General features: G+C 39.1%; 6 protein-coding genes and 1 long non-coding RNA gene across 8 annotated transcripts; 4 read left to right on the forward strand and 3 right to left on the reverse strand.

Moving 5' to 3' along the window:
• Positions 1 to 77: 77 nt before the first annotated feature.
• LOC124326254 (sulfotransferase 1E1-like) lies at positions 78 to 4,348 on the reverse strand. Its single transcript, XM_046784978.1, has 10 exons — positions 4,103 to 4,348; positions 3,148 to 3,267; positions 3,017 to 3,090; positions 1,513 to 2,071; positions 1,348 to 1,447; positions 1,122 to 1,278; positions 929 to 1,055; positions 775 to 869; positions 537 to 717; positions 78 to 458 (listed from the first exon to the last, which is right to left on the reverse strand). The coding sequence occupies exons 4-10, from the start codon at positions 1,919 to 1,921 to the stop codon at positions 343 to 345; spliced, it is 1,185 nt and encodes a 394-aa protein (XP_046640934.1). The 5' UTR covers positions 1,922 to 2,071; positions 3,017 to 3,090; positions 3,148 to 3,267; positions 4,103 to 4,348; the 3' UTR covers positions 78 to 342.
• LOC124326619 (larval cuticle protein 65Ag1-like) lies at positions 4,280 to 5,073 on the forward strand. The gene is made up of 3 exons (XM_046785534.1): positions 4,280 to 4,401; positions 4,485 to 4,615; positions 4,697 to 5,073. The coding sequence occupies exons 1-3, from the start codon at positions 4,390 to 4,392 to the stop codon at positions 4,989 to 4,991; spliced, it is 438 nt and encodes a 145-aa protein (XP_046641490.1). The 5' UTR covers positions 4,280 to 4,389; the 3' UTR covers positions 4,992 to 5,073.
• LOC124326732 lies at positions 4,953 to 6,989 on the reverse strand. Its single transcript, XR_006915752.1, has 6 exons — positions 6,856 to 6,989; positions 6,687 to 6,782; positions 6,056 to 6,238; positions 5,876 to 5,951; positions 5,640 to 5,731; positions 4,953 to 5,570 (listed from the first exon to the last, which is right to left on the reverse strand). It is a non-coding gene; the product is annotated as an uncharacterized LOC124326732 (long non-coding RNA).
• LOC124326599 lies at positions 5,477 to 6,508 on the forward strand. Its single transcript, XM_046785512.1, has 3 exons — positions 5,477 to 5,561; positions 5,656 to 5,738; positions 5,812 to 6,508. Exons 1-3 carry the CDS (start codon positions 5,553 to 5,555, stop codon positions 6,194 to 6,196), a joined length of 477 nt encoding a protein of 158 aa, XP_046641468.1. The 5' UTR covers positions 5,477 to 5,552; the 3' UTR covers positions 6,197 to 6,508.
• Positions 6,990 to 7,282: 293 nt separating the features above from the next.
• On the forward strand, positions 7,283 to 10,321 carry LOC124326078 (probable ubiquitin carboxyl-terminal hydrolase FAF-Y). The gene is made up of 7 exons (XM_046784691.1): positions 7,283 to 7,449; positions 7,515 to 7,675; positions 7,748 to 7,997; positions 8,071 to 8,169; positions 8,228 to 9,042; positions 9,105 to 9,561; positions 9,628 to 10,321. Exons 1-7 carry the CDS (start codon positions 7,327 to 7,329, stop codon positions 9,982 to 9,984), a joined length of 2,262 nt encoding a protein of 753 aa, XP_046640647.1. The 5' UTR covers positions 7,283 to 7,326; the 3' UTR covers positions 9,985 to 10,321.
• Positions 10,322 to 12,617: 2,296 nt separating this feature from the next.
• Positions 12,618 to 27,616, reverse strand: LOC124326296 (caprin-2-like). 2 transcript variants are annotated; one of them, XM_046785036.1, is made up of 3 exons: positions 27,451 to 27,616; positions 27,205 to 27,354; positions 12,618 to 13,141 (listed from the first exon to the last, which is right to left on the reverse strand). In XM_046785036.1, exons 1-3 carry the CDS (start codon positions 27,542 to 27,544, stop codon positions 12,696 to 12,698), a joined length of 690 nt encoding a protein of 229 aa, XP_046640992.1. In that variant the 5' UTR covers positions 27,545 to 27,616; the 3' UTR covers positions 12,618 to 12,695. The 2 variants fall into 2 exon arrangements, with proteins under 2 accessions (XP_046640992.1, XP_046640991.1); XM_046785035.1 differs by lacking the exons at positions 27,205 to 27,354; positions 27,451 to 27,616 and adding exons at positions 13,224 to 13,373; positions 13,468 to 13,988.
• LOC124326280 (probable endo-beta-1,4-glucanase celB) lies at positions 17,817 to 19,297 on the forward strand. Its single transcript, XM_046785012.1, has 4 exons — positions 17,817 to 18,137; positions 18,198 to 18,331; positions 18,397 to 18,874; positions 18,936 to 19,297. The coding sequence occupies exons 1-4, from the start codon at positions 17,883 to 17,885 to the stop codon at positions 19,197 to 19,199; spliced, it is 1,131 nt and encodes a 376-aa protein (XP_046640968.1). The 5' UTR covers positions 17,817 to 17,882; the 3' UTR covers positions 19,200 to 19,297.
• Positions 27,617 to 27,737: the final 121 nt, after the last annotated feature.

Below are 27,737 nucleotides of genomic sequence, written 5' to 3' on the forward strand. Positions count from 1 at the left end.
TGTGCCATTTGGGAATAAGAGCACGTCATTATATGGATGGGCGGCGAGGAGAGCGTAAGGTGAGAATGACGAGTCGATAAAGTCACGATTTTTTTATTTTTAGTTGCAAATAGCCGAAATTCGATCTCTTTTAACTCGATTATAAAATAAAAACGGTTATACCTTTGCCTTGAGGTGTAATAATATTTGAATATACGGTTATCGGAGAGTATGCAGAGGAGATTTGACGTTTACAACAATCCGATTCCAGTTGCAATCGGTGAGCAGGTTGGCACATTCAGATTCACAGCTAGCGAATATTAAAAATGATTTAAAAAATAAAAATCGCCATTTCTTAAATTTTTAGTCGAGTTCGGTGACGAATTTCAAATCAGATCCCTCCAAATTCTTTTCGATCCACTCGTCGATTTTGCGGTTGACTTCTGGACTGAAATGGTTCTTCCAGCCTCCCGTTTCACCTGTGAACCAAATAACCCCACAGTATTTTTTTAAAACACGGGGATTTATACAAGGTCAATCAAGATTAACTATCACACCTTTGCGGATGAAAGTGTGGCCTTCGTTGGAGAGGCCGGCTTTGATCTCGCGGGTCATGTTGACCGACTCGTTCTTGGCGAATTTGTCGATATCCACGTGATCGACCAGCTTCTCAATCTGCTCTGGCGTCACCGTTTTGTTGAGGAAAGCGGCGATTTTCTGGATTTCACTGGGCAGATCCTGCGGGCAATTGAATCAAATTACACGTACCATTCCTTTGTTAATAAAACTGCATACCTTCTTCATGTCTTCGTAGAAAAGAAATAACAAGTTGGGATGGTCACGTTTGGCCCAAGCCTCGAGGACGGTGGGGAAATAGGGAGTCCACAGCACTGCAATTAATTTTAAATTATTCAAAATGTGTTTGTTATTTCCATTGCACGTGTTTTACGTTTGTTGTTGAGAAAGTAGTCGACAAAGTCGTCCATTTCTCCAGCGTAGTAGCACAATTTCACTAATTTGTGGAAATAAAAGAAGGAAACGATGGCGTCCTTGGGATTGCGGGCAACGTAAATCACCTGACGTCATCAGTCAAACCGAAAATGAATCAAAATGCTTTTTTAAAAATGTGATTGGGAAAATACCTTGGCAGTGTCGAGTAAATTGGGTGGCAGCAATTGAAAGGGCAAGTGCGACTTGATGACTCTGGGTGACGTCATCTCTTCAATCTTTTCGATAGTGATGAGGTTATCCATGATTTCCGGCGGGGCGAAATCTCCCCAATTGGCAAAGTAATTGGTACTGGATAACAAATTTAATTATGATTAAGTATCACTTCAGGAATTTAAAAGAATAAACAAAATTGTTTACTCGATATTGGGCGATCGAACAGTCAGTGGCACTCGAGCAGCTTCTTGGAAATTGCAATCGTTCATGATGAGCCAGGCCAATTCGGACGTCCAAGTTGTGCCTTGAAAACAACCCACAAAATTTAATGAAATTGAATTTAATGAATTTAAATGTTAGTTTAATTACCGGATCGGGGGAAAGTGCGGATCCAGACGTCGTCGCTCCTCACTTTCATGTTGTAAATCTTGTTGGCATTTTGGGCGTAGTGCGGATGGAAGACGAATCCGCCCGGCTCTCCTTGAACTAATCCATTGACAAACACTGGGAAATGCTCCTTGTAGGAAGGTTCAAGCGTTTCGGGAACCACGTCAAACTTGACATTTAATTGCGATGAAGTTGGCTGCTCTTCTTCGTTGGACGACATGGCGAAGTGGACTGAGTATCTCTCCAGGATTGGCCAACACCCTCTCGATTCCGTCTCTTGGCAACACAACGTCCCGTTACAACTTTCTCTTTCAAAGTCTGGACCGAGACTAACCTCTTGACATGAAGACAACAAAGGGCCGGAGGGCAGGCGAATCGAACTTATGGTCATCAATAAACATTCTAAATTTCTCCCCCAGTCGAAGGTCAACCCAACTCTCGTGTTGATTATTCATTCCACAAGTGTGACTTCCCATAAGAGGCAGCATGCTGCAGTCACGTACGCCGGCATCCATGGCATCCAGCGGAGAATCCATAGCAACTAGAAAGCAACAGCATTCAAAATTTAGGGTCATCTTTGATTAATCAGCAAATAAACGTTACAAAGTTAATTCAAACAAATTGCAGCAATCTCTGTGTGTGCGGGCTGAGATGCGGATGTGAACATCGTTAAAACATTGACGGGAGCTTAATTAGTCGAGGCGGGAAATAAATAAATCTTTAAATTCTGATAAATGGACTCGTATCGAATGAAACAGGAAATGGGGATGATGCTGGCCGGACTGAACAGATACAAACAGCCTAGGGTACTGCATGTTACTGTATACATACAAAGAGCAAAACAAACGGGACAAACGTACAGCCGGCCGAGACCTTGACACGGTCTAGACTTTCTTAAGGAGCCCCCACAACAGATACGAGTGTGGAGTAGTTTATCAACCTAACGCGTGCCGACATTGCGATGACGTAGACAGATAGATAAGACAAGTCCTATTGACATCAATTTCAAAAGGAAACTTGTTGTACATGACTGAAAGTGCCGTGTATCAACTAGACGGCAATTTATCCCCGTTATATTTCCTACGTGCCTACGAATTTGGTGGAAACTTAATAGATTTTGATTACCATTTTCAGATAGCCATGAAAACCGTCGACAATAAAACTACAGTTAAGCGATTTTTCTTTCACTGGCTAGTGTGGGGAAAAAAAGGGTTGGGCCTTTTCATAAATATTTAGAAATTTTAACGGTCTATTTATTGTCTTTAATGGATATTGATAGTTGACGCAAGGGAGAAACTGCACCGACATGGTGCAATACGTTATGACTATACACGTTTCCACTGAGTAAACAAACAAACACGGACTGTCCTGAATACAAGCGAGCCTGTTGTTAATACACCCTAGCTGTTCTCCTGGCAAATATTTTATCCGAATTTCCCTCGTCACGTGAATTTAAACAGGAAAAAGAAAAAAGATGGGGAATTACCTTTGGAAATTCCATTAGAAATGATGCAGTCAAACAGGTGCGTCCAATTTGCATGCTTGTAATCCACTCATGACCTGAGGAAGATGAAACGTCAATATTTTAAAAGCTTTTATTATAATTTTACAACTCACCTGCTATTCCACAATAAAATTCAGCAGTCATCTCGTGAAAACTCTTTGGCTTGTCTCCCATCCGCCCAACTTCAGCTCCAACTGCGACTGTCACGACAACCCTATACGCTATCTTATTCTCTGTAACACATATAACCAAATGTGAGAGTATAGTGTAATAGTCTAGACGATCGTAAAGTAAACGCGCTAAAGTACTCAGTCCATTACTTCGACTTGGCATTTTAAAGTTGGCTTGACACGAAACCAACCGGTACAAATTTTAAGCCCTCTGGCTACATCTTGAAACAGTAAAAGACATATCGATGGCCTTGTATAGTCCGCCAGGATTAACTGTTCAAATAAACTGGCAATCGCTGCTACAAATGATTCAACTATCGACCAAAGTTCTTCTTGATTAAAAGAAACGCGTGAAAATTCTCGTGAAATGTTTCTACCAAAAATTCAAATCGTGACAAGAAAAAATAAATGATTCGTCATTCCTGTCAGATAACCCGCAGAGTTACTGTTATTCATACCTGCATCTCATATCAACAGGGAAATAAATATGATCAGTCTGACAGTCAAAACAAAAGTTCTCATAACTTTAAAACGGATAAGTTGGGGTAATACTAGGTAGACGCAAAGTAGCACGTAGCATGTAATCATAAAACTTGGCAGAACTGGGGTGTGGACAAGCAGCAACTGAAATAAATATCGACTACCGAACCATCCAGGAAGCAATAAAAAGGCGATGGCGTCACACAAAAAGAAAAACCTTTGTGCAAAAGTGATCCGTCAAGGTCGAAAACAAAAGAAGATTTACTAGGAACTATCCTGACGCGCTCGATTTGGCATTGCGCATCTAGAACAAGAGAAAACCGCCAAGGTCTCGCACACTTTTCCTGTGTGTGTGCTGCTGCCATCCGTGTTCCATATTTAAACTGGAGAATGTGTTATTATATGTTGTGTTGTATACCTTGTGCGTAAAATCCGCTTCCTGATGGGCAGGTAGTACAAGCCTGGAGGAAAAAAACGATATCTTCCATATCTAAACTGTCCAACGATAAAACAGACGGGCGACCTTGTGACGAACGCATCTCGGGAGGAGTCCTTTTGGGTGTGGTTCATGCGTGAATCCAGGAGTGATTTCTGAAATCTTCCGGGATGGACTACTCGAGTATTTAAGAGCGCAAACGCGACGGAATTGAAACACACAACAGTTTCAGCTCTCCAGTCTCCCAAAAACCCTTACGAGAAAAGAAAATGATCAAGACGGTAAGTTGAATAACATTCCAAGATTAAAATAATTTGAATTCAACCCAACTCTGATTTACCAACTGCCTTTTTTTTTTTAACAGGTGCTGATTGTTTGCTTCTTGGCTGTCGCTCTGGCTGCCCCGGCTCCCGAGGAAATCCTGAGTTACGACGTAGAAGATCATAAACACTCCCAGACTGGAGATGCTGGCAACGCTGTCAAGGGATCCTACAGGTAATAAGGGACTTTATCATTTTCCACTATTTGAAAAGTTGTTTGACGATCCTGAAAATTAAAAAATTGCCATCGGATTAGTTACGTCGCCGAAGGCAAGACTTACACCATCAACTACGAAGCTGATGAGAAAGGTTACCGTGCCACAGGTGACCATTTGCCCGTCTCTCCTGAAGTTCCAGCTGTGCCAGAGGTCCCTGCTGTTCCAGCTGTTGCCGAAGTGCCAGTAGTCGAAGCTAAAGCCGCGCCCGTCATCTCAACTGTGGCCCTACCAGCAGCTTACCCGTACGGTTACTACGGCTTTCCCGCTGCCCGTTTCGGTTACGGATTCAATTACGGATTCCCGCAATATCCAGCCTACTCTTACTACTTCTAAGTCTTCCAACTACTTTAGACCTGCATACTTTCGAAATCAAAATATCCGACCCCGTTGATTGTCAATACACTTGTTGACTCGTTTTTGCAATTATTTGTCGATTGTCTAAAAATGGATTGGGGTGTACATGTTGCGGTATTTCAAACGAACCGACGATCAAGGAACTGCTGCTCACACATAGGGGATGATCATGAATAATGGATGAGCCTGCTATATAACAACAACAAAAATAAGATGGGACACAGTCAAAGAGTCTCCCGTCGAGGTATAAGATGGAAAGAGAAAAAAAAAAAACGGACTTTGGACAGACAAAAAAGAACTCTGTTTGCCAATGCCTTGGCTTCGTTCCCATGAAGGAAAGGATTGACGGGTCCCTTTTCTTTCTTTTTTTCTTGTTTGAATTAAAGCCAAATAAATAACTCGCCTTTTTTTTTGGCCTGCTCGATGCTGACGTTGTCTACGTGCCACACAGCTGGAAGGTTTTTAGAAACGTTGGCTCTTTTGGGTCGAGTGGCTGTGCTTTCTTCTTCCTCCTTTCCTGGTCTCATCATTGACTCACCAATGATGAAGGTAGCGTACCTGTGCAATTGAAATTTGGTGTTATTAAATTAGCATATAATGGTATGTAATAATTTATCACTGATTTACCATTGGCTTAAAACAGGGTCTGATTATTATAGCAACGGGTTTCTTGTTGGTCCTAGTTGCGGATTCGGCCGTCATTCTCCACCATCGAATTCCTACAGAGTAAATCTACTTTAGTGATGGCCTGTACAAACATTTACAAGTCACTAAATGTCTTGTTTTGATATTTGTACAGGTTTTATTTACACAACAGCCAGTACGATGATTATTACCATCACCAGTGTCCCTTCCAGCATTACCTTGGAGCTACAGACAATGTTGACTCGAGAGATTACTACCCCGACGTTGTTCCTCGCCATCCCTTGGAAAGTAGTGCTGGTGAAATCAAAAGACTGACGGATTACGGCTATAATGACATAGAGGGCAGACAGCACCAAAAACATGGCGATAGCAGTAATGAAGTAGCAATACCCAATTACCGTTTGTTCCATTTCGTGTTGAGGCTCGTCAGGGGATTGCGGAGACACTTTCTTCCGGTTTACGCCACACATCCCGATGACATTAGCAACATTTACGCCCAGTACAACGAGCACGAACTGCGTCGGATGATAGATGCGTGAATCTAATGAAGAAAGCGCCATTGCCTGGAGGGAAATCTAAAACTGAAAAAAAGAGATAAAATGCAACTCATGTTGCTGCTGGTGGCACACATGATGATAAGCTACATACATATTTATATCGAAAATTTATTGCTAGCAAGTTGAAATCTTGATATTTAATCTCATGCACCACATGAATACTAATCAGACTGCCATAACAAGAAAAGTGATGCAGCCGAAAAATGATTCACGATTCTGTCCAAAAATGCATGACACACATTTGAAAGTTGCAATCTTGAGAATTTACTTTTAATACAATGTATTACAACTGTACTTCTAGAATTATATCCTGGTTTTACTGTGGAACTTGTTGAGAAGTGTGGAAACTCCCACGATAAATTGTATTTCACACCTCAAGACAAAATAATCGCTTGATGCCAGGAACCTGTTTCATTTTGTACAGTAGGCCTACTTGGGGTATCAAGAAAAATGATAAGATTTAGCTACTTACAAATGGTACAAAGTTCATGAACTCTCCTAATGTGACAAGGGAAGGCTCTAGTTTTTCTATTGGAGGCTAGAAATAGGACCAAGGTGTGCTAAGAGGCTAAGAGTAGAACCAATTAAATTAAGTATGAAGTAATATAGTTTGAAATGAAATAAACTTGATAGAGACTTACACAAATATTTAACATTTGATCACTAATCTCAATCCATCCGATATCATGATAGATAAGCTAATAGCCTACTGCATGATCATGGGCTCAAAGAATGCATGGTTTCCCGAAATGATAAAGACTAGCACTAGCAGCAGACTGCACTTCAAGTCGGAAGTCGGCCATTACACAAAATTTACCACGAGGATATTTTAAATAGAAAAAAAAGCATGTCTTTGAAAAAAAAAATTTAATTCTCACTCCATTCCTTAAAAAAAAATTTTTTTCTCAATAATGACGTCAGTTTTCTATAATTTAAATAAGAAATCTATTCACTAAGTTTTCGAAAGTGATTGGAACCCCAATCGCCCCTCAAGTTTTGGATAAAAAAAAAGCTGATAAGATCTTATTCTTATCTCATTGTAGACCTTTATTTTTTTTCCCTTCACTCGTCTAACGGTTAGTACATTTTCGGCCACGGTTCGGTGTGCAAATATGGAAGAGGACGCAACGGAGCATTACATCACGTGTCTTGTCTGCTATTTGCAGTTTGATGACCATCAGGTCAAACCCAAGTTATTGTCTTGTTCTCACACCGTTTGTCTCCAGTGCCTAAAGGTAAAATTAATTCACGTATGATATTTTTAAAAACATTAAAAGTAATTCATTGGATTGTGATTCAGACAATCTTTAATCACGGAGCAGTAATTACTTGTCCGGTTTGTCGGCGGTCTGACCGTTTGCAATATGGAATTGAGCAACTGCCAACCAATCAAGCTGTTTTGTACATTATCAAGTTGAACGAAAAATTGAAATGTCAAAAACTGACATGTCTCTCTGAGAGGTTTTCATTAAACTTTTTTTTTAAATGGTAAAATAAAATTGTTGATCATTTTTTTCTTACGGTTGTATGCAGTTTGGAAGTGGACGATTTTATAAAAGAACTACTAGAAATTCACTCGCCGGAAGACAAAGTGTTTTTCGATCAACTGCGAAAAATTATTCAGTTTGTCGTGAAAGATTCCACAAGATCGTTGGAACCCGTTTGGAAAATTCAAGACCGTTGGACAAACGGGGTTTATGTTGTTCAATTGCATCAGACTGTCATTTCTTGCGTCAAAGAATTCACGCTCCAACACGTGAACTACCTTATCAGCGACATTCAGGTGCATATTTCACATATCACAGGTTGTTGCGCCCTCATTTCCTAGATTTCCTTATCTCTATTTTCTTGTCTAGGCACGTTGGAACTCGGTCGATGTGACCCAACGCTACGCATTGTTGAATTTTATTCGTACTTTGGCCAACGAGACTGATTACGATGACGTCCCATTTCAAGTATTTGCATGACTACTACATTTTGTCATTCCATAGCTGATATCACTTTAACGTAAAGGTTTTAGACGTCATTTTGGAGTTCGTGCAATGCCCAGACACGCCCGATGAACTGATGGATTCTTGCATCGACATTCAGTGCAAGATTTTGAATGATTGCTTCAACAGTGATCTGGTGAGCCACTGGATCCTGAACTGCATCCAGATAATCCAGCACAGGGAACAGCAGCGATCCGTGATGGTAGCCATGAAATTGATCCGCCACTTGTGTTACTTGTACGCCGTCAAATCGGCCTCGTCTAACGACCACTACCAACAATCCGCCGAATTCACCGAGTTGGTCTGGCTAAAGTACAAGGAGATTTACATGTTTCTCAATCAAGACTGGCACCTACTAGATCTAGCCGTAGCTGAAATCGTGGCCTACATGGCAGACGTTCGTTTAAACTGGACGGGAGCTAACCAAGCTCATCCGGCAGCCATTCAAGAACGACTTACATTCATTCTAATGATCCTTAAATATGGTCAATTGGTTCTGAGCGACTCGAATTCCGTTACCATCTGGACCTGCCTTGTAGGCGGAACTGTTTCCGCCTCAGATTCCGACGTGTGCTTCGAGTGGTTCAGTAGAGCTATCGAAATGAACGTCCTGGACCCTAAAGGCCACCAGCGAATTTTCCACAATCACATCCTGAAGCTAGATCCTCGCCAGATGACGTACCAAACTCATTTCTTCATCGACTGTTTCCAACATTTCTTCTTGGCTGTCCAGTGCTCGGCTGGAGACACCTTCACCGAGGATGTGATCGATCCTACACCTGGACTGGAATTCCTCTGGAAAATGTCCCTATATTCCGATCCATCCGTTGCTCAAAAGTAAAAATGTACCTCTAATTAAAATTGAAATTCAGAATTAACATTTTATTATCTGTGCCCAGGGCGTACGACTTATTGAAGGAGACAATCATCTACTTGGGTTCACGATTGGTGGCTTGTTCGATTGAAATTCCAGACAATGTCATTGGTGATTGCCTGGACAGATTCAGGGACGAATGTTTGGCCAATAGACGAGTACCGAGATGTCTGGCCACCATGACCCAAACGAAGTTGATGGATCACCTAGCTGAACTGTTGGAAGAAGAAGACATTCCGGGAAGTTTTGAAGCTTTGGAACACCGGCGGGAATTGACAATTGGAATCCACACGGTTTTGTCGCTGCCGCTCAAGTTCGATATCAACCGATCCATTTTTCTCCTTTCGGTCACGAAGAGAGGCCGCTTGCTGGGCAAGATTCACATCAAACCTTGGGCGCTCTTTGGTAGCAGCAAATTCATTCAGGAATTGTGGGAATTCTGCATTGGTAATCCAAGAAAAATTGGCCGGCGGATTTTTAAGGTAAATTTTTAAAAAATGAATTCTTGTTTTGTAAATTTGTTTGACTTATCATAAATTGTTTGACAGTCGACCAGTGATACGTCCGTCAGTTTGAAAGTGAAGAACGCCCTGTTCCAGCCGGTAGTTCCGGAATTGTTGAATTATGCCATTTGGGTGAACTCTGAATGCGCCGAAAAAGCTTGCCAGGTGGGTATCACTGGCATCCAGAGCTCCCACAGGAGAGACGGCAACAGTCGACGTGTCACCGGATGGCAATTCGTGTTTCTCATTCGTGACAAGAGTCCCGGTAATCACCAACCCAAGACGTCGCTTCGCTTTGGCGACGTCGTCCAAGGCATCGACGTCGTTAAATCACTTTGCTGCTCCCGAATATTGTCGTCCCATTTCAGCGACGGACTCCGACTGACCCTGGAAGCCATTTGAAAGTCATAAGCTTCATTTAATCTTTTTCTTTTTCTCAATTTTGTGATTTGTTATGGAATGGTGGTCGCTTTCACAAATGATTAGTTCGAACAAATACCTTTTTCAGGCAAAACTGTTTAATTTTTTAGAAGGCAATTAATGTGTTTTTTTAATGGTTTTCAAACGAAAAGATAATTTCGTTTTTGTGATTCATATATCTTCGTGAGCCTAATTAGCATTCTCCTTCTGATTTGAATTAAATGTGATAAATTCATCTTGTGAGTCTGCGATGGTATGCATAATTAATTAACACAATTCTGTACGTGATTCTTAATCGATACATATCTTTATACTGATACTCCATTTTTTTCTTTATATTCCTCCTCCTTTTTACTAGCCTACATTACTCTAATAACTTAATAATCAGTATGCATAAATTAATTATGAAAGATAGAAAAGCAAGCTTATCAGCTCGCCGCGAAGGGATAGTCGTAAGCCAGTTGAAAACTGTCTTAAATGAAAAATTCATGGCCTATTGTTAAGTCGGACTTTTTGCTAAATACCTTCCTAATTTTTCAGAATTTTTCTGTAAATTATATGTTTTTTCTCTGAAATTTTCTGGAAAAAAAAATTCTATCGTGAAATTTTGATTTGTCTGAGTCATGGTTAACAAAGGGCATGGGTCAAAACAATATTTTTATTTAAAAAAAAAGTAAATCTATAATGAGACTTGAACCATGACACTCTTCATTATCAAGCCAGCGCTATAACCAAAAACTATTTTTCGTCCTTTGATTCGATCCATTATCAAAGTATATAAAATTAATTTTGTTCTGGCAGCACCGCATATTTGTTGTGTAATTTTTAAGACCAAAAAGTCCGAAATCTGTTGTGAATCTGTTATACACACTTTTCTTCACAGACTTTTTGTCTTAAAACGGGATTTTTCCGTCACTGTTCAATATCCTTGCAAGTTATTTGCGTTTAGTTTGCTCAAGTCATATTTTCCTATTTTTACACATAAAGTTCAATGATTGAATTTTAGAAATAACCATCTTTTAAAATTTAATTACTGCAAAACATAAATGTAAATCTGCTTGTTGCGTCATGGTTGGGACATCACAGATTGCGTCATCACGGCGATGCTATGGACATCTGGTGGTGATTTATGTTTACCTTAAGTGAAAAAGTTGTAGTCGCTACCGCCAGATGTCAATAGTCGTAAAACAATTATTTTATCAGTTTTTCATTAATTACGGGAAAATTAATTAAGTAAATGAAATAATTTTTGTTCTGGTCGCATCGCATATTTTTTGTCTAATTTTTAAGACCAAAAAGTCCGAAATCTGTCGTGAAACACCAGAGCTATGGAGCGTTACATACACACAGACAGGCAGATAGACAGAAAGACAAAGTGACATGGTTTTTTTTTCTGCGTATGCGATTAAGATAGAAAAGCAAGCTTATCAGCTCGCCGCGAAGGGATAGTCGTAAGCCAGTTGAAAACTGTCTTAAATGAAAAATTCATGGCCTATTGTTAAGTCGGACTTTTTGCTAAATGCCTTCCTAATTTTTCAGAATTTGTCTGTAAATTCTATGTTTTTTCTCTGAGATTTTCTGGAAAAAAAATTCTATCGTGAAATTTTGATTTGTCTGAGTCATGGTTAACAAAGGGCATGGGTCAAAACAATATTTTTATTTAAAAAAAAGTAAATCTATAATGAGACTTGAACCATGACCCTCTTCATTATCAAGCCAGCGCTATGACCAAAAATCTATTTTTCGTCTTTTAAATTTAATTCGATCCATTATCAAAGTAAATAAAATTATGTTTGTTCTGGCAGCACCGCATATTTTTTGTGTAATTTTTAAGACCAAAAAGTCCGAAATCTGTTGTGAATCTGTTGTACACACTTTTCTTCACGGACTTTTTGTCTTAAAACAGGATTTTTCAGTAACTGTTCAATATCCTTGCAAGTTATTTTCGATTAGTTTTCTCGACTCATATGATCCCATTTTCACAAATAAAGTTCAATAATCGAATTTAAAAATAACCATCTTTTAGTTTAATTACTGCAAAACATAACTGCAAATCTGCTTGTTGCGTCATGGTTGGGACATCACAGATTGCGTCATCACGGCGATGCTATGGACACCTGGTGGTGATTTATTTTTACCTAAAGTGAACAAGTTGTAGTCGCTACCGCCAGATGTCACTAGTCGTAAAACAATTATTTTATCAGTTTTTAATAAATTACGGAAAAACTAATTAAGTATATGAAATTATTTTAGTTCTGGTCGCATCGCATATTTTTTGTCTAATTTTTAAGACCAAAAAGTCTGAAATCTGTCGTGAAACACCAGAGCTATGGAGCGTTAAGGCCTACATACACACAGACAGACAGGCAGACAGACAAAGTGACATGGTTTTTTTTCTGCGTATGCGATTATTAGCTTCGCCCTTCGAGCTCGCAATAACACTAACAGTTCTCTCCACGTTGGAAATGATGTATTTTTCTCACTGATTGAACTTTAATGCGGAAATTATTGCACAATTATGAAATGAGGCAATGACCACTAGGCCTATATTAGAAGGAATCGGAAGGCATTCCATTTAAAAGTAAAACGCCCACTTCTTATTTATTTACCTCACACCGTTAACCACATTTATTAAATTTACGAATTCATTGTCTGTAAGTAACAGCTATATTTGGGACGATCGTCCAGTCAAATCAAACCGTTAACTCGTTCTCTTCCAATAGCCAACCAACATAATTAAAATATAAATTAGCCTCGTGAATTATTCCTTCTGATAAGTACAGCCTAACTTGGTCGCCTTTGACAAGTTCCAATGTAGCATGCATGGAAAAAGTCTTGTAGGAGGGGTCACCGTACCCTTCTCCTACTAGTTTCCAATTCGTTGTTCCAGCATTCGCCATTTGCATCCTAACTCGTGCTCTGACGCCTGCATCACTTAAGCCCGAGTAAGCGAAATAATATTTCCCTGATGTAGGAGCGACGAATATTCCAGTGGCAGGGTTAAGAGCAGTTCCCACATTAAGTTTGATTGAATCAAATGGAACGGTGGTTAGGGCAGCCGAATAAGTCTTTGACATTTGAGCGTGGAAATAAACAGCTGCAGATTTGACGTTGACGGTACCGATCATTTTCTGCAACTCTAGTTTGTTGAAAAAGTTGTCAAACAAGAAAAAAAGAAAAGTTATTATTTACAATTATTAAAGTGAAATATTTTACGGCACCTGAATCGGTTGTTTTAGTAAAATCGCAATAGACGTTTTTGACTTGTTTGCTGTCCATGATGGAGAAGATTCCGCTTTTGACGAATCCGATAGTCTTGAAGTCTCCACATGAGGTTGGGATTTTACCAATAGAACTGGGAGTGGTAATTGCTATACAAAATTATAAAAATGAATTATTCTTCCTTTACATTTTCGAAAATTTGTAAAAAACTTTTAGTTTGAAGTTGTTTTTTTATTGCCTTACTATTTAAAGCAGTATTAATTGGGTCCAACGCTGTTTTGTCGGCCTTTGCGTCTAATGCAGTTTGCATTGCTGTTTTGTCGGCCTTAGCGTCTAATGCAGTTTGCATCGCTGTTTTGTCGGCCTTAGCGTCTAATGCACTTTGCATCGCTGTTTTGTCGGCCTTAGCGTCTAATGCACTTTGCATCGCTGTTTTGTCGGCCTTAGCGTCTAATGCACTTTGCATCGCTGTTTTGTCGGCCTTAGCGTCTAATGCACTTTGCATCGCTGTTTTGTCGGCCTTAGCGTCTAATGCACTTTGCATCGCTGTTTTGTCGGCCTTAGCGTCTAATGCACTTTGCATCGCTATTTTGTCGGCCTTAGCGTCTAATGCACTTTGCATCGCTGTTTTGTCGGCCTTAGCGTCTAATGCACTTTGCATCGCTGTTTTGTCGGCCTTAGCGTCTAATGCACTTTGCATTTCTGTTTTGTCGGCCTTAGCGTCTAATGCATTTTGCATTTCTGTTTTGTCGGCCTTAGCGTCTAATGCAGTTTGCATTTTTGTTTTGTCGGCCTTAGCGTCTAATGCACTTTGCATCGCTGTTTTGTCGGCCTTAGCGTCTAATGCACTTTGCATCGCTGTTTTGTCGGCCTTAGCGTCTAATGCACTTTGCATCGCTGTTTTGTCGGCCTTAGCGTCTAATGCACTTTGCATTTCTGTTTTGTCGGCCTTAGCGTCTAATGCATTTTGCATTTCTGTTTTGTCGGCCTTAGCGTCTAATGCACTTTGCATTTTTGTTTTGTCGGCCTTAGCGTCTAATGCACTTTGCATCGCTGTTTTGTCGGCCTTAGCGTCTAATGCACTTTGCATCGCTGTTTTGTCGGCCTTAGCGTCTAATGCACTTTGCATCGCTGTTTTGTCGGCCTTAGCGTCTAATGCACTTTGCATCGCTGTTTTGTCGACCTTTTCAGCCAATGCGGTTTTGTCGGCCTTTTCGGCCAATTCAGTTTTGTCGGCCTTTTCAGCCAATGCTGTTTTTTCGGCTTTTTCCGCCAACTTAACATTTGTTGCTGTAAAGAGGTTTTTGACAATTATTTTGTTTTAACAGTAGTTCACTTTACTTAATTAAAAAAGTAAGTATATTATATTTTGTGGTGTGATGAGAATGAAAATAGGTTAGTTCTTTGTACCTTTCAATTGCTGTGTCAAATCCGTAATTTTTGCTTCAAGTTGTCTGATTTTAAAAGTCATGGTCTCTTGAAAAGAAAAAGTTTTCGTGTTGAAGGGGTGCCCAATTCATCAGTTCCGCCTGATTGATATCCTGGCGGTGTTTCATCATTTAATTGCGTGTTGGGTTGTTGAACGACGAACATTGAAGGATAAGGAGCGTAGTAGGACTGATAAGGCCCAAAGTTATTAACGGGTAACTGGCCGCAGAAGGCACAGTGCATAACCCAAATAACGGCTATCAACTACATACATACATATATTAATTATAAATTAAAAGACATAATCATCAATCACGGTAAAAGTCAAAAGGTAAATTTTACGTCATTTTTAAAGTTGAGAAAAAGCGAGAAAAAGGACAAGTGAATCAATTTTGAATTCACCGAAAATCTTACCGATATTTTTGTCATATTTTTCTTTTTCTTGACGATGAATATCAAACTGCGTTGACCGACTGGAGATCTCAGTTTGTTCTCATGTTGTAACTACAAAATCAAAAGAAACTCTACCTTTTTATACCCTTAAGTGTTCAGCGTTTGCAAAATTCTTGTCTGACTAACGCCCAGCACAGAACAGGTTATTTAAATAAATTATTTCCATTTTCAGTTTCTCAGTGTTGTTGTTCATCGATTTTCAGGTTTCCTTTTACGTGACATCGCCTCTATTAGAATTTCAATTCCATGTTATTTACATATTGCTTATCGCGCAAGTTTCTTGCAAAGAAATTTGAATGTTGATTTAGAGTAATCCGTAACTATCAAACGCTTTCTTCCTTGACTTGACTTGAGTTCCTCGACTGGTAATTTCATATAAGGTTCGGCTTGATAGATATATAGTTGAAAGGCCACACGTAGTACCTACACAGGACTGGTCACGTCTGGAACAATTAAAACCCAAATCAAACATGACAATACAATAAAAACCAAAACACTTTTTGAGCAATACCTTTTTTGGTACATGGGATATGCATTTGACATTAAAAATTAATTTTTTTAAATGGCCCAAAATTTAGAATCAAGTGATGCTGGAAGTCACTTAACTGTAAACTGAAATGTGTGTGAATGTTGATGTGTCAACATTTTCACTTGCCGTCAAGTTTTCGATTACGTGTGTAACAGAAAATTGAATGTAAAAAAATCCCGCATTTTCTCTATTTTGGTGTGGGCAAGGACACGCGCGTCGTCTCGGGAGAATATCCTCGAGCAAAAGAACCGCACCCGACGACGACCTTCAGATTTTGTTTCTCAGTTTTCCTCCTGATAAATTTCCTCGGGAAATAATGTTTATAAAAACACATCAAGTTGATCTTTCTAGGAACAGTTTTAAGCATATTGATCAAAAGTACTTGATTAATTTCTGAATCTTCTATTGAAACAAAAACTAGCCCATTCATTTTGATCCTTTTATTTCATATTTGTAAATTTATGTAACGCTTGTAATCAAAATGAAACTTCACTACTAATGTTTGTTTTTTAATAGTTGCAAGGTCGCTTCTCATCGTCTTTTGCTCAGAAATTAATGAGGAAAAGAACCGGACCTAAAGTCCTTCAGATTTTATTCTTCTCTCATCTCCTCGGTTATTCCCCGCAAATACTCTGGAGCTATAGATGCCTGGTCGGTTCACGGCTGTGTTGGCTTCCCTATCCCGGTTTCAGGGTAAACGTATCCCCGATTTTCAGACATTTTAGGGCGGGGCCTGTCAGAATTGTGAAGTGGAAACTGGAAACAGAGCCATCTAGGCTCTCAAAAGTAGCTGAGCGTAGTAGCTGACACACTCACTAGAGCGCTCATTCCAGTTTCCAAATCGGACCACTCTCTGCTCTGAAAAACAAGTGGAAATCAATTTTACTTTTTACTTCACAGGTAAAACACCGAAAAAATAATAATAATTGAGATAACATTTGAAACTCTAGCTTTTTTTTTTTTAATTGAAGTTTCTCATTTTATATTTGACAATTATTTGTTTCGAATAAGTTTAGGTCTCTAATTGAAATTATGCGGCAATGGCGCCTCAGTTCGAAGTAAACAAAGAATTCCTCTACAGGAAGATTGCTAATACTGAAGGTGAGAAATCTCGAGCTAAAGGTAACTCTCCAGTCCCCACGTGACTGCCAATTTGGGATTATGTCCTTGAATGGAACTTGTATGGCACTCTCGTGCTTCCATGTTCTAAGGGCATTGGTCTTGGAAGAAAAAAAGAGAGAAGAATTCACTAATGAGCGTTTTTTTCTTTGCCTGTCGAAAGACAATTTTTGGCTATTTTATTAATGCGGCGTGTCTGGACTTAATTGACAGTGAGTGATCATGTCACTTTTGTTTAGTGGTTTGCAGACAGAGAAGCAAAAGGTGCCACTTCCACATCACCACCTCTCTCTTGATTTTCACATTTTGATGTCCAGCTCAGTCACCACTTCAAGACATCATCAACCGATCCATTGGTCACTTGCGATAGAAAGCTGTGATACAATTAAAGCACAGAGGACTTTACGCAAAGCCCCAACCCAGCAATTACAATTATGATTTGCTTAAAACTCAAGTGGTACAAATACTCGCTTGATGAAACAAGTAAAATTCAAGTAACTGAAAAGTCCTATTTTTCCATTCATGATTGTGGTTCATTGTGCTGACAACATGTTCTCTATTCATTGGATCTATTCATGCATTTCATACCTGGGATGGACTGAAGGTAATCTGTTTCTGTGATACAGTTTATTTTCATTTTCTTTTTTTTTTGTATCTCAAATCATATTTCTTTATTTAGAGAGAAAATGATCTTCCATCCTGACAACATGGGACGAAAATGGAATGATTTAGTTAAGTCAAGGTTACTTCTCGTCTAGAACAATGTGAGAAAATCCTTGAGGAAAAGAACCCCACATTTTTTCGTCTTGTTCGGACTGAGCTATAATCCCTTAGATGCACAATCCAGAGGTAATAACAGATCGACGTGTTGATGATTGCACGGTCATCTCATCCCAGCTTTATTCAACATTTGCGCACAAATTTGTGATGAAACACCTGTTCAAATTTTTCGCTTATTCACACGTAGCATCCTAAATGTTTTTACAGCATATTGCGCGCTAAGCAAAACTAAAAGGGACAACGACTGGGAAACCAGGTGGCCAACAAATAAATAACGGAATGGAACGAACACTTGTTCAGTATTCTTTCTAACTTTACTACAAAACTTTACTAGCTACTGCTCGACAAAATGGAGAAACATGTCAACAGACGCCTAGTTCAATTGCTAATTACATTTCTTGTATTATTCAACACCGCCCTATTAGCCGAAGGTGCGGATGAGAATCCCGTTGTAGAAGATCGCACTTTAGGAGCCCTTGATTTCATCGTCCAGACCTGCAGCAGTTTGGGTAATTGTCAACCTTTAACCACCGGCTTGGTGGTTGATAACAACTGGAGGGGCATCTACTACAATATCTGCTACGATCCCAAAAAATGCGATAAGGTAATAGTAATTTACAAAGAACTTGATTTTAGTTTCTACAAAATGTGATTTGCATTTCAGATTCCGACTGTTAATGAGTATCAAACTCTATTTGGATTGACTGTTTCCCCTTCGAAAACTAGTCTGACCCTCAAATACGTGGCCAATGCTCCAGGTCCCAGGATCTACTTGACCACTGCGTCCTGTCCTGACAGGTATAACACTGACTCATCAGCACATTATTCCAGTAACTCAAATTCTCATTGATGTCCTCATTTAGCTACCAGATGGTTTATCTGCTGAACCGAGAAATCAGTTTCGACGTCGACTTGTCCACCGTCGGTTGCGGATTGAACGCCGCCTTCTTCTTCGTCGGAATGGATGCCGATGGAGGAAAGGCCAAGTATGGTTACAAAGGACCCGCTTACGGAACAGGCTACTGCGATGCCCAACTAGCCCAGACCAACAAACCCAACTGCTACGAGTTGGACATAATAGAATCAAACAGTTTGACCACTCTGCTAGCCACTCACACCTGTAAAGAAGCCAACAATTGCGAACCTACCGGATGCGGATTCATGCCTTATCCGCTGGGAAAAACGGATTTTTACGGCCGAGGATCCTCTTATTGCGTCGATACCACCAAACCTTTTACCGTAACCACCCGCTTCGTCACCGTCGATGGAGAAGACACTGGAAATTTGAAAGAGATCCAGCGCATCTACAAGCAAAACGGGAGGACGATACCCCATCCCACGGTAAACAATTACCCTTTTGAAATTTGAATCTAATAAAATTTGTTTTTGATTTTTGTGGAAGGTTGGCGGCAATTTCAATTCTTTATCGGACGCTTACTGCAGTTATTACGGGCTGAATAACATTGGGGGAATATCGGCCAGCATGACCCAGGGATTGAAGAATGGAATGGTCCTCACCATGGGTCTGTGGGGCGATCTGAAAAATCCTGACTTTATGGGCTGGTTGGATAAACCACCGCATGGCCCTTGTCCCGTTTACAGCAACTCGAACCCTAATGTCACCTACAGCAACATTAAATACGGTCCCATTGGATCAACGGCTTAAAATAGCCTACATATAATTTTAAAATACCGCCTTTATTTCTTAATGAGGTGTGTTGTTTTAGGAATGGCATGGGACTAATAAAACTTTAAAGCATTGAATTTAACTTGCGCTATTATCACCGGCAGTTTAAGGGTGTCGCGCTATTGAAAACCGTACTAGTTAACAGATGTTGTAGCATGTGCATCGCAAGCCGGCAGTCTGCTGCACAAGTGTTACCATGACGAGAGTATTTCGTTTGATATCAAACTGATTGAGGAACACCTGTTTAAAGCTAATAAAAGGAAAAAAATAAACATAATACGATCGAGCCGTTGTAATGATTCTAGGATGTCACCTGTGGTATTCCATGTGTAGTATGCATATGCATTACGATAATCCGTAGACAAATTTTAAAGCTGTTAATTGCTGAACAAATGAACATCGCAAAGCTGTTCATTATTTTTAAAACAATTAGCTTATCTAGATAAATTTATTACTATTTAGCGAGTTTCATGTCGTTTTTCTCCCCTTCTCTGATGTACACTATAATATGTGTCCGATGAAAATTCAGCTATGCAATATGAGTTAAGTTCTACCTTTTTACTTTAACCGTAAATACTCTGTTTAAAAAATGGGCATTGAACTGTTTTTTCTACCGCTAGGTGACTCGATCATCAGCGTGAGTGATAGAAACATGGAATATCGTCTCCTGGCCATTTTATTCCTTTGTCATCGCCTCATGGGCGCTGAAGTCGTGATTTCCCGCCTCCTTGGAAAGGTTGGATCGAAAATATATCACCAAGTTAGTTTTTGGGTAATCAACTACTCATCATACCTTTCTTAATGATACATTGTAAATCCCAATTAAAACTTGAGTGCAGTATGAGAGTAGAATGTAATCCTTTTTTTGTTGCAACAGTCCTATTCCATTCCTGATTGAATAACTTAGAACTTTAGAAGGGTAACTTTTCATAATGATTCAAGTTTAATCTTGTGTGACATCAGATTTATTCTGCATCTCAAACAAATATTTCACTCTCCAATTCCTTTTACGAGCTGGATATGTTTGTATATTATTGGAATTTACTCAATTGGATTGATTTCTGTTATCGCTTTTCCACTATACAATAGTTAGTTGATTTAGAAGAAAACTGTATGCTACTTAGTAGTGCACCCTTGAAATCTAGTGTTGTAAAAAGTTGATAGTGTACCCTACCCTAAAGCTTTCATGACCTGATCTAAACTCTGTAGATTCTTCTGTTTGGCTGGATGTTTAGTTTAAATTAGCATTGACATTAAAGGGTATAGTTCCATTAAGTCCCAAGTTTCTTAATAAGATTCACTCTACATATAATTATCCCATTTTTTCTTAGGTTTTTTGCCAACTGGAGCCTAATGCCTGATGTAACGATAAATCAATGGAGATGATTTACTGTTTCTGAAATGCCATCTTCAGTTTGTCCTGCTGTACATCTATGTGAAGAAGGAACAACTTCGTTTCAAGGTATAATGCCACTTTGATTCTTAACTGATATTGTAATCTTTGCTGATTAAGAATTCAGTCCCATCTTTGTCATTCTTTTCACTCGAGAATTAAAGAATTAACCAATAAGGAACTTTCGCGCCCATCGATTCAGTGCTCAGTGTGTCAAATTTTTGATGGGTTGGATGACGACGCTGGTGAATTTATTGAAAAGTTCGTTCTTATTAAACTGTTTAAGTTTAACAACCGATTTTCGTAATCCAAATGAACAGAAGCGTTAAAATTGATAAGATATAATTGCTTGAAATAATTTAAGCTCTATATTAATTTTAATGTTATACATATTTATTTGGTTTAATATCTAATTGCAATTTTTATCACGTGATACTGTCAGTTTGATATTGGCTGTTGTTACCTACGTATTCATTCGTCTACAGTCGCATGTAGGCTGGGCTGCACCGAATTGTCGAAATCTTGTTGTAGAAGCCAACCAGTGAAGTGATTGTGGTGCTGGAAATTGTCAAATACGTAAGTGTCTGTCGATTTGTACTTGATGGCCAGCCACACTCGATCTCCCGACTTGAGATTGAGTGTCGATTCCATATCGTACGTTCCGGAATGTTGAGTGTTGCCAACAATGTATTTGTATATAAGAAATGTATTTGAGAAACTGTGAATGCAAAAGATGCCATCACTGAATCAAAAACAGAAACTAGACGGAACATCAGATACTAATCGAGTTTTCTTAGGATTGTAACCCAACTTCTTTTGTTAATGAAGTATACTGGCCTACATCGTTTCCCTAATTTGCTATGCACAAGAAAAAAATTACGAGAAAAAATTTTGTCAATTAAAGAGTGTTTCTTTTCATTTTACAGTGATTGGGTGTCCACGAAAAAGCTGAATACCTTGAGAGTTTTGTCTTGGTTGCATCATCATCTCCATCTAGGACATGCTACCTCTGAGTAAGTGAAACACCGATTCAACATTCAATTTCTCATAGTCTTAAGTGTGCTGTCTGGGACTTGATTTTAATTCACTACGGTTGTTCAGGGGCTTTTTCTTTCTTTTACGAAGCCATTTACTGCTAATTTTTACTGCTCCCTAGCATTCGGTTCTCGATAGATTTATTCCAATTGAATATCGCCCACAACCCACCTCAGCTACAAGTCCTTCAAAATTTTGTCATATAAGCTGTAGAATCTTGTGGTAATTTCAACACTACTTTTGATTTTTTTTTCAGCGTTATCGATTGTATTTACTCGTAGACAAATAAAAAAATGTTTAACCGTTACACGTCATCATAAATCTAGTTGGGCAATTTGCAGCCTCCACCTAACACATCAGTCTAATTATTTTACTTTACAATTCTGAAAGTTGTTTTGCTCTCCTTTTCAAATCTTTGCTTTTCTCTTTGAGGTTTTCTGCATGTTCTTGGAGAATGGTGGCTCTCTCGTACAATTGGCACCCTGTGCTTTGAAGTAATTTGATGAATTCGAGTTCTTCTCGCGATAGTGGTTGAATTCCAGTTTTCTTCTTAACCCACCGATCATACCAATAGTCTCGTCCGTAACTTGGGCTTGGTTTGAATTTGTCCCACGTCCCGCCCACCTTTGCCTCCGCTTCCGCAGCTCCTTTTTTGGCATCCGGAATGGCTTGTTGCAGAACCGTAAGAGCTTCCGCGAGCGCAGCCAGCTGTTCGTCAGCCAACCTTTTCGCTTTTTGCCCGGAACGCAGCGTATCCTCACGAATCTGCCACATTTTCCGGTTTTCGCTTTGCAAAGCTTCGAATTTCGTTCGCCACATTATGGCTTCCTGTTTGGCTTCTTGGTCTTGGGTTTCTAATGGGAAAGAAGTGACAAATTGCTCATCAGATAGCTCAGGATCCAAATGGCTTAATTTGTTCAATTGAATTTCAAGGTTTGTGGTGACTGAATCCAGATTCTGGTTCAGGAGTTCGTTTTCTTGTTCCAGAGAGTCCACTTCAAACACTTTGATTGACAGGGCCTTTTTGTGGTTTCTCACAACGTTTTCCAACTCCACAATTTCTTTCTTGAGCTGGGACTCTGTGACCTCCCATTCCAAAACGGTTTCACTATGTAGGACCTTTTCCTTCTCCAACTTTTCGATTCGGGATTGAAGTATATACAACTGGTTTTCAGTCACACACTTATCAGCAGCCAAGTTGTTTGCAATTGGAACTGGCGGAGGATCAGATTGGTGAGCCCCTGCCATTCGCTGATTCTTTTCCTGCAAGCTCACCAATGCCTTTTTCAGATCGTTATTCTCCTGCCGTAATTGCGATTCGGTTATGTGGCGATCCCATTCACTCTCGGAGGCCATTTCTTGTAAGCCCTGATCCAACTTTTCATTGTCTGTTCGGGTTTCTTCCACATCATTCGTTATGACTGTGCTCAGGTTTTGAAATTGCTTTTCATATCGATCGATTTCTCGTTTTTTAAATCGATCTTCATTTTCGAGCTTGTCGACTTTGCCTTCGTGTACTGTCACCACTAAATGGTGAACGTCTGGTTGGTTCGGGACTGGTCCCCGTTTGGTTTTCCGTTGGAAGAAATCGGTCAGTTTGAATCCGATCCAAACGAAAGCGGGAAAGAAAATTCCGAGTATGAGCATCACGATAAATGGCATCGCGATAATTGGCATCTTTCGAAATTCTAGTGGTCGATTGTTATCGACGGGCTGGCCCTCTTACGCTTTTATAGACTCGTACCGAGATTAGTGAATCCGCTTTTACTATACGTAGCTCTTTTTGTTAAAAGTTGCATTTTTTTTAAGTCGTGCTTTTTAGATATTATGAAAGTAGAATATTTTGGGTTTTAACCCACATTGTTCTCATTAAAATTTTATTTGAAAAATAAATTGTGATGTTCATTTCATACATTTAAAAAATGGGATCTGTGCGTAGCAGGGAGAGTGGTTAGGCAATTACGTAACCTCGGCCGTCGTAGTAGCAAATCGACAAATCGTTTAATATTTGATCGGTTGAACGTACAACTTTTAAAGAATATTATTGCGAGTAAAGTACTACAGTGGATAAATCTTATTTCAGTTTACGCGCATCGCAAAACCTTCTGTGTAGCCCAAGCGTAGAGAAAATACGAATTCAATCAAGAGCTCGATTAAGCCCCCTTCTGGCAGAAGTATAACTGTCACTTATTGTGCTGTGCTTCATTTGCGTAACGCCTAATAGATCAGAGTTTGTTAGTGAATTTGGTGCAGGACCTCATTTGTTTGTCCCCCGGGTTTTTTAATGATGCCAAGTCATTATAAAAAATGAGAACGAAAACATTTCTTTTTTCTGGCAATGTTTTAAGTTGACAAATCATTCCTTAAATTGTTGTCTGAAATGGAAGGCAATTGACCGATGTTTTGTTTATTCAACATTTATTTTATTGAAAGAAAACAACTATTATTTTGAGTTGTGTTTTGTGAAAGAAGTCTGCTTAGGGACCGGATTAAAAAAAAATTAATCGGTTAAATCTGTGTCCTCGATTTGCCATCCAACATAATTCGTATAAAGATATTGAGTATTTTCGTAAATTGTTCCGTAAGTTAGGTACAATCTAACTTGGTCACCTTTGACAAGTTGCAATGTAGCATGGATGGAAAAAGTCTTGAAGGTGGTGTCACCGTACCCTTCTCCTACTAGGATCCAATCCGCTGTTCCAGTCTTCATCATCTGCAACAGAACTCTTGCTATGACGCCGTTATCACTAATACCCGAATAAGTGAAATAATATTTCCCTGGTGTAGGGGCGACGAATATTCCAGTTTCAGGGTTAAGGGCAGTTCCCACAGATAAACAGCATCCCTTTCATTAGAAGTCGGTCGAATTACGGATCTTTTCTTCCCCATTTCTTTAAATCCCCTCTGCTGTCCTCGTGTACGCCCATGTGTGTGTGGGTGTATTCACGAGGACGCCCTTTTTCTTGTTATCCCGCCCGGTGGATTTAACTCATCGGCGGATGGATGAAGCCACTGTGGATGCCTGGCTGTATTTCCCAGGCATAAAGGTAGGACACAGTTGATTTCTATTCTTTATTTTTGACTATTACGTGGTGGCGTTTGATTATCAGTCGGGACAAAACGTATAGAACGGAATAGGATTATTCTTGAGCTAGGACTCTAAATTGGAACTGTTTTCTTTTACCGTTTTTGTTGACTCAGTTACAGGGTTCATTAAATAACTCATTGAACGAAGTGCAGTTCAGGCCCGTTTTTGTACCTCACAACTCACTGACTTTTGATAATTTTCTTCATTTATTAGATAACTTGCGATAACTTGTTAAAAATAAGATAATCTCTTCTATTTTATAGTCGTGTATCAATATTTTAACCGATAAGAAAGTCACACCAGCAAAGAAACAATTCTTTCATTTTGAAAAATGAAAATTTGACCCTTGTCCTTGGATTGAAGAAATTCTTATACTGAAAAATATGTGGCCTATCACAATTTTAGCTTTGAATTCTTTTTCGTGGCATATAAGAATCAATCAACTGTTGGCGTTGACATTGACGTCAACGTAATGTGAGATCAGAAGTGAAATCATTGAGCAGTGAGCCCCCAAACGATCGTGAATGACTAACCGTGAGATTCATCTTTGGGGTGGCGTGAGAAGAGATTTATTACCTCTGACATTAAAGACCAAACGAACGTCATCAAAGTAAGAAGAATCTCCATTTAATTAACTTAACACATGGTTCAATTCAAGTGTTGGTCTCTCAACATTTTGGTCTTTAGAAACTGAACGATTTCGTTTTTTTTTTACATCGCGTTGGCGTGGCCGTCCATTTCGTGCGGGATTTACCGTGAAATTCACATTTTTTAATTAAAACCTTTTTTAAAAATTAAAACCAATTTTTTTGTTTTGTTTTAAGATGATATAAGCGATTCATCGTTAATGTTATGCGATGTTAAGCTGCGATCCCCAATCAAATTGAATTTTTCTTTATATTTTTATTATCAAATCCAGGCTCCCGCCCTTGATTTTGAAAACAGACGCGTGAATTTGCGTTCAGCCATGCACAACTGTAATAAGCATGGAGCTGTGAAAAGATTTTGAAAAAATTTTAAACCGTAAATGAATTAGACGCGAATGAATTTTCCCCCAATTTAGTCCAGTCTGCATTAGTAAAAATCTGGCAACCAAAATTGGTTTTTTTTACTTGCCACGTCCACATTTTTACAGATAGAAAATTGAAAATAGGTGTGTGCATAAAAAATGTTTATTTGCATCTACATTTTAATTTTCGTCAAAAAATTCCCACTCCTTAATGAATTGGAGTCGACCAAATTTTCTATCCTTCCCTATTTTTTTTTTCTCTGCTCCCATCCTGCGACCGTGGGAAGAAATTGATTAAAATTTAATCAAATCAAATTTAAAAAGTGAAAATCTTCCTTAAAGATAAACGAGATGTGTAGAAGCAACGTTTTCGTGTTGATTTCAATCTTTCAACTTTAAAATTAAAAAATAAAATCAATTTTTAAATCTGGCAATTAAAATGAGTTTTTCACGTCCCCTGCCCTTGATTTCAAAGCTATTTGACCGGTGATTTTTTGTTGACGAGTGCATAACTGAAATTTTAATTCTAAAATCTAAAAAAGAATTTTTGAAAAATTCCGATCCGTAAGTGAATTAGGGGCAAATGAATTTTCTCTCATTTATAGTCCACCTGCATTTTGTAAATATATGGCAATTAAAATGGTTTTTTTTTTTTTTTTTTTTTTGTAATGTCTAGAGTTTTTAGATGGAAACTTGGTATTCAATAAGTGTATTTGCATTCACAAGTCAAATTTTAGAAAAATAATGCTTCTTATTGAATTAAGAGTCGAACGAATTTTCTTCCCCCCCCCCCCTTAAAATTCCCTTCCTCCCCAAATTGCGTGTCAGCAAAACTTTTTGGGTGGTAAATGTTTCGTGTCACCGATGAAGTTGAACCTCAAAGGGAGTCGAAAATGTCCTCCTCCAACATGAAACCCGTGAAATGGGTGTGGAGGTAATTGCTGTCCCACAAATACGAGGACTCAATAAATCTGCACCCAGACTTGATCGCCCTTTTTCAGGTTCAGCGTTGACTGGAGGGTCAACGGACTATATTGATCAACGGGGCCGTTATTCTCTCCAACATAATTCAACCCGATTAGATACCCGTTCAATAAAAGAACAGAATGAAACCAAGAAGATGAAAGACGCGCCGTTCCCGTGAATGAGAAAAAATAAATTCCCGGTCGCGGTGCCGTGAATTTCCCTGATGTCAAATCCATGGCATTTCCCTCGTTCACCCGCGCAAAATTGAACGGGATCGGAGTTCCAGTTGTGTTAAATAGAGAATTTCTCTGGACGTGGAAATGGACGGGCGTTGATTTCACGTCGACGGTACCGATCATTTTCTGCAACTCTATTTTGTTGCAAAAGTTGTCAAACAAAAAGAAAAAAAGAAAAGTATAATGTCTTCTACTGTGAGTAGAAAAATGTAGATATGAAAATAATAATATCAAAATATTTGATTGTAGGCTACTACCTGCTTCGGTTGTTTTAGTAAAATCGCAATAGACGTTTTTGACTCGTTTGCTGTTCATGATGGAGAAGATTCCGCTTTTGACGAATCCGATAGACTTCAGATCTCCACATGAGGTTGGGATTTTACCAATAGAACTGGGAGTAGTAATTTCTGTAACAAAATTATAAAAATGAATTATTCTTTCTTTACATTTTTCGAAAATTTGTAAAAATATTTTTAGTTTGAAGCTGTTTTTTTTTGCCTTACTATTTAACGCAGTATTAATTGGGTCCAACGCTGTTTTGTCGGCCTTTAAGTCCAACGCTGTTTTGTCGGCCTTAGCGTCTAATGCGGTTTGCATCGCTGTTTTGTCGGCCTTTAAGTCCACCTCTGTTTTGTCGGCCTTTAAGTCCACCGCTGTTTTGTCGGCCTTTAAGTCTAATGCAGTTTGCATTGCTGTTTTGTCGGCCTTTAAGTCCACCTCTGTTTTGTCGGCCTTTAAGTCCAACGCTGTTTTGTCGGCCTTTAAGTCCAACGCTGTTTTGTCGGCCTTT

This window comes from Daphnia pulicaria, chromosome 2 (assembly GCF_021234035.1).
Source record: "Daphnia pulicaria isolate SC F1-1A chromosome 2, SC_F0-13Bv2, whole genome shotgun sequence".
NCBI classification, from domain to species: Eukaryota; Metazoa; Arthropoda; class Branchiopoda; order Diplostraca; family Daphniidae; genus Daphnia; species Daphnia pulicaria.